The sequence below is a fragment of the Camelina sativa genome, chromosome 5 (genome assembly GCF_000633955.1).
Source record: "Camelina sativa cultivar DH55 chromosome 5, Cs, whole genome shotgun sequence".
NCBI lineage: Eukaryota > Viridiplantae > Streptophyta > Magnoliopsida > Brassicales > Brassicaceae > Camelina > Camelina sativa.
In genome coordinates, this window is record NC_025689.1 from 4,701,894 (window position 1) to 4,704,378 (window position 2,485).

The 2,485-nt window shown below is 36.5% G+C and overlaps 1 protein-coding gene across 1 annotated transcript; it reads right to left on the reverse strand.

The window, feature by feature from the left end:
• On the reverse strand, positions 1,186–2,151 carry LOC104788897 (putative F-box protein At3g17500). Its single transcript, XM_010514666.1, has one exon. It carries the CDS (start codon positions 2,149–2,151, stop codon positions 1,186–1,188), a length of 966 nt encoding a protein of 321 aa, XP_010512968.1.

Below are 2,485 nucleotides of genomic sequence, written 5' to 3' on the forward strand. Positions count from 1 at the left end.
AGAAATATAGACTTACATGAACGGCAGCATTGAGATTCAACGGCAAAGGATGAGCCACATGATGAGTGGCAAGACTGAGTCTCTCATAGCATGGTCGATGAGAGATAAGGAGCTTCGCATCCCAACGATAATGAAGGAGGGGTAATGTCGCAGTGTTTTCAGTCAGTTCCAAGAGCTTTTGCCGTTTGAGTTACCCGCTCAGAAAGATGTCCTAGAAGAAGCAGAGCCGATGAGTTCCTAGATTACTCCAAATTCTAATTCGAGAGAAGGATCAAACGTACCTGATCTGCAACGACGAATACGACGCTTTGCCATACGTAGAAGAATCGGTATTACGGTTGTGATTAGCACCTCAAAAACATCACGGTAATAAGCTTCTTCCATGACTGGGATTGAAAACCTAGATTGAAGATCTCAGATCTATTGACATGCTTTCTTATAGATACTACCTGCAGGTTAAATTTGAACCAACCTTGGAACATAACTGCTGGAAAAAGAGGTTCGCATCCATATCCTCCAAAATTGAGATTTCTATAGTGATGATCCTCTCCAAAAATGTATACTTGNTTATAGATACTACCAGCAGGTTAAATTTGAACCAACCTTGGAACATAACTGCTGGAAAAAGAGGTTCGCATCCATATCCTCCAAAATTGAGATTTCGATAGTGATGATCCTCTCCAAAAATGTATACTTGTTCTTTTATCCCAACAAACGGCGACTTTATTCTCTTTGTCGATAAAGAAACTTACATCACACGTAAACCTATGGTCATAATAAGTGTTTAATTCCACTGCCAACAACTTGCTCCATGACAAGATCTTGGTCTGATCAATCTTATCATTGGTCGTCACTCAAATCATTACCATTGATGATCAAATCGACAATGGGGTTCTGATAAATATATTAATATATGATTCTAACACCAACTACTATATACTATATGAACAAAGAGAATCAGATAAATTTAAATTCATTTAATTGTTAAAAAAAAAATCATAGGAGATGAAAAGTGACAACAGAAGAGAATTAAAGAGAAAAAAAAAGATAAATAAAATGCGCAATAAATTACATTATGTTTTTACTTAACNCTGATACCACAATGTAATGTTTTGAATTCAAGCCCGTCAAAGTTGTTATCTCCATCCAAATAAAAGTTGAATAAATTAACACATGAAAACGCCATCACGACCACTTGCCTTGTNAAGTGTGCACTATTCCTCTGTCCCAACATACGGCGACTTTCCGCTCTTCATCGATGAAGAAACTTACATCACACGTAAACTTACGCTTATCATAAGTGTTCAAATCCACTGCCAAAAACTTGGTCCACGACAAAACTTTGGTCTGATCAATCTTATCATTGGTAGTCATCCAAATTTCCACCTTTGTTGTATCCAAACTTTGTTGCAAAGTCGAAAGCTGCTCGTCCCTAACAACTGATAGAGCCAAAGTTTCATAGCCAAGACGCTGAAGTGGAAGATTTAGACGTCCAAATGTCTCTGTTGTGAAATCAAAACTTAGTAGGAAAAAGTCTTTGACTTGTGAAGCAATCCAATAAGTATTCCCCTGTAAAGACACCCCACGAGATTTTATCACGCAGCCGACAATGGCGTCATCAAGAGACCTCCATGAATCAGAGTTGAACTCATAGATATATAACTCTGGTTTTGGATTATCCAAAATACTCACGATTTTGTAGCTATCGCACAAGTCTTTATGGTATCCAAGGGAAAAGATGCCTCTCGTGTATTGAATATGATACATAAGTTCGATCCACCTGGATTTCCCCGAACACGGGTTCCAAACCCCAAGCTTGTTATTTTCCATGGTTCGTAACAACAATAAACCGTCGCAGTAAAACATATCAGATATAACGTTAGGATAGCTGATACCACAATGTAATGTTATGAATCCAAGTCCGTCAAAGTTGTTATCTCCATCCAAATAAAAGTTGAATAAATTAACACATGAAAACGCCATCACGACCACTTGCCTTGTTGCTTTGTGGAAACGTTGTTTTATGAATCCTCGATCTTTGAATAAAGCGTTCCACAGTTTGCAAGTAAATCGCAACTCTCTTAGAGACTCATACGGAATCCTAGAGAGTATACTCTCCAACAGATCACGTGGAAGATCTGTCATAGCCATTGTTCGTTTTCTCTTCTGATTTCTCAAAGGAAGCCAATAAGTGCGACTGCTGCTGATTGAAAAATAAAGTAAAATTAGGGTTATGTATTGTTATAAGTTTTGCCGTTTCAAACAAAAAAATAAAAGTCAACAAAAAGAGAACAAATTATATTTGTTTTATTTATTTTTGGGGAACTCTAATCAACAAGCCCATGATTTTCACGTGGCCCAAATTAGTTGGAAGTATATTTTTCTTTCAACTAAAACATTCTTATTAGTTGGAAGTTGATATGATCCAAATTTAATAAGGTACTACAGTAAAAAAAAAAAAAAAAAACTTATAAATTTTTTTAAA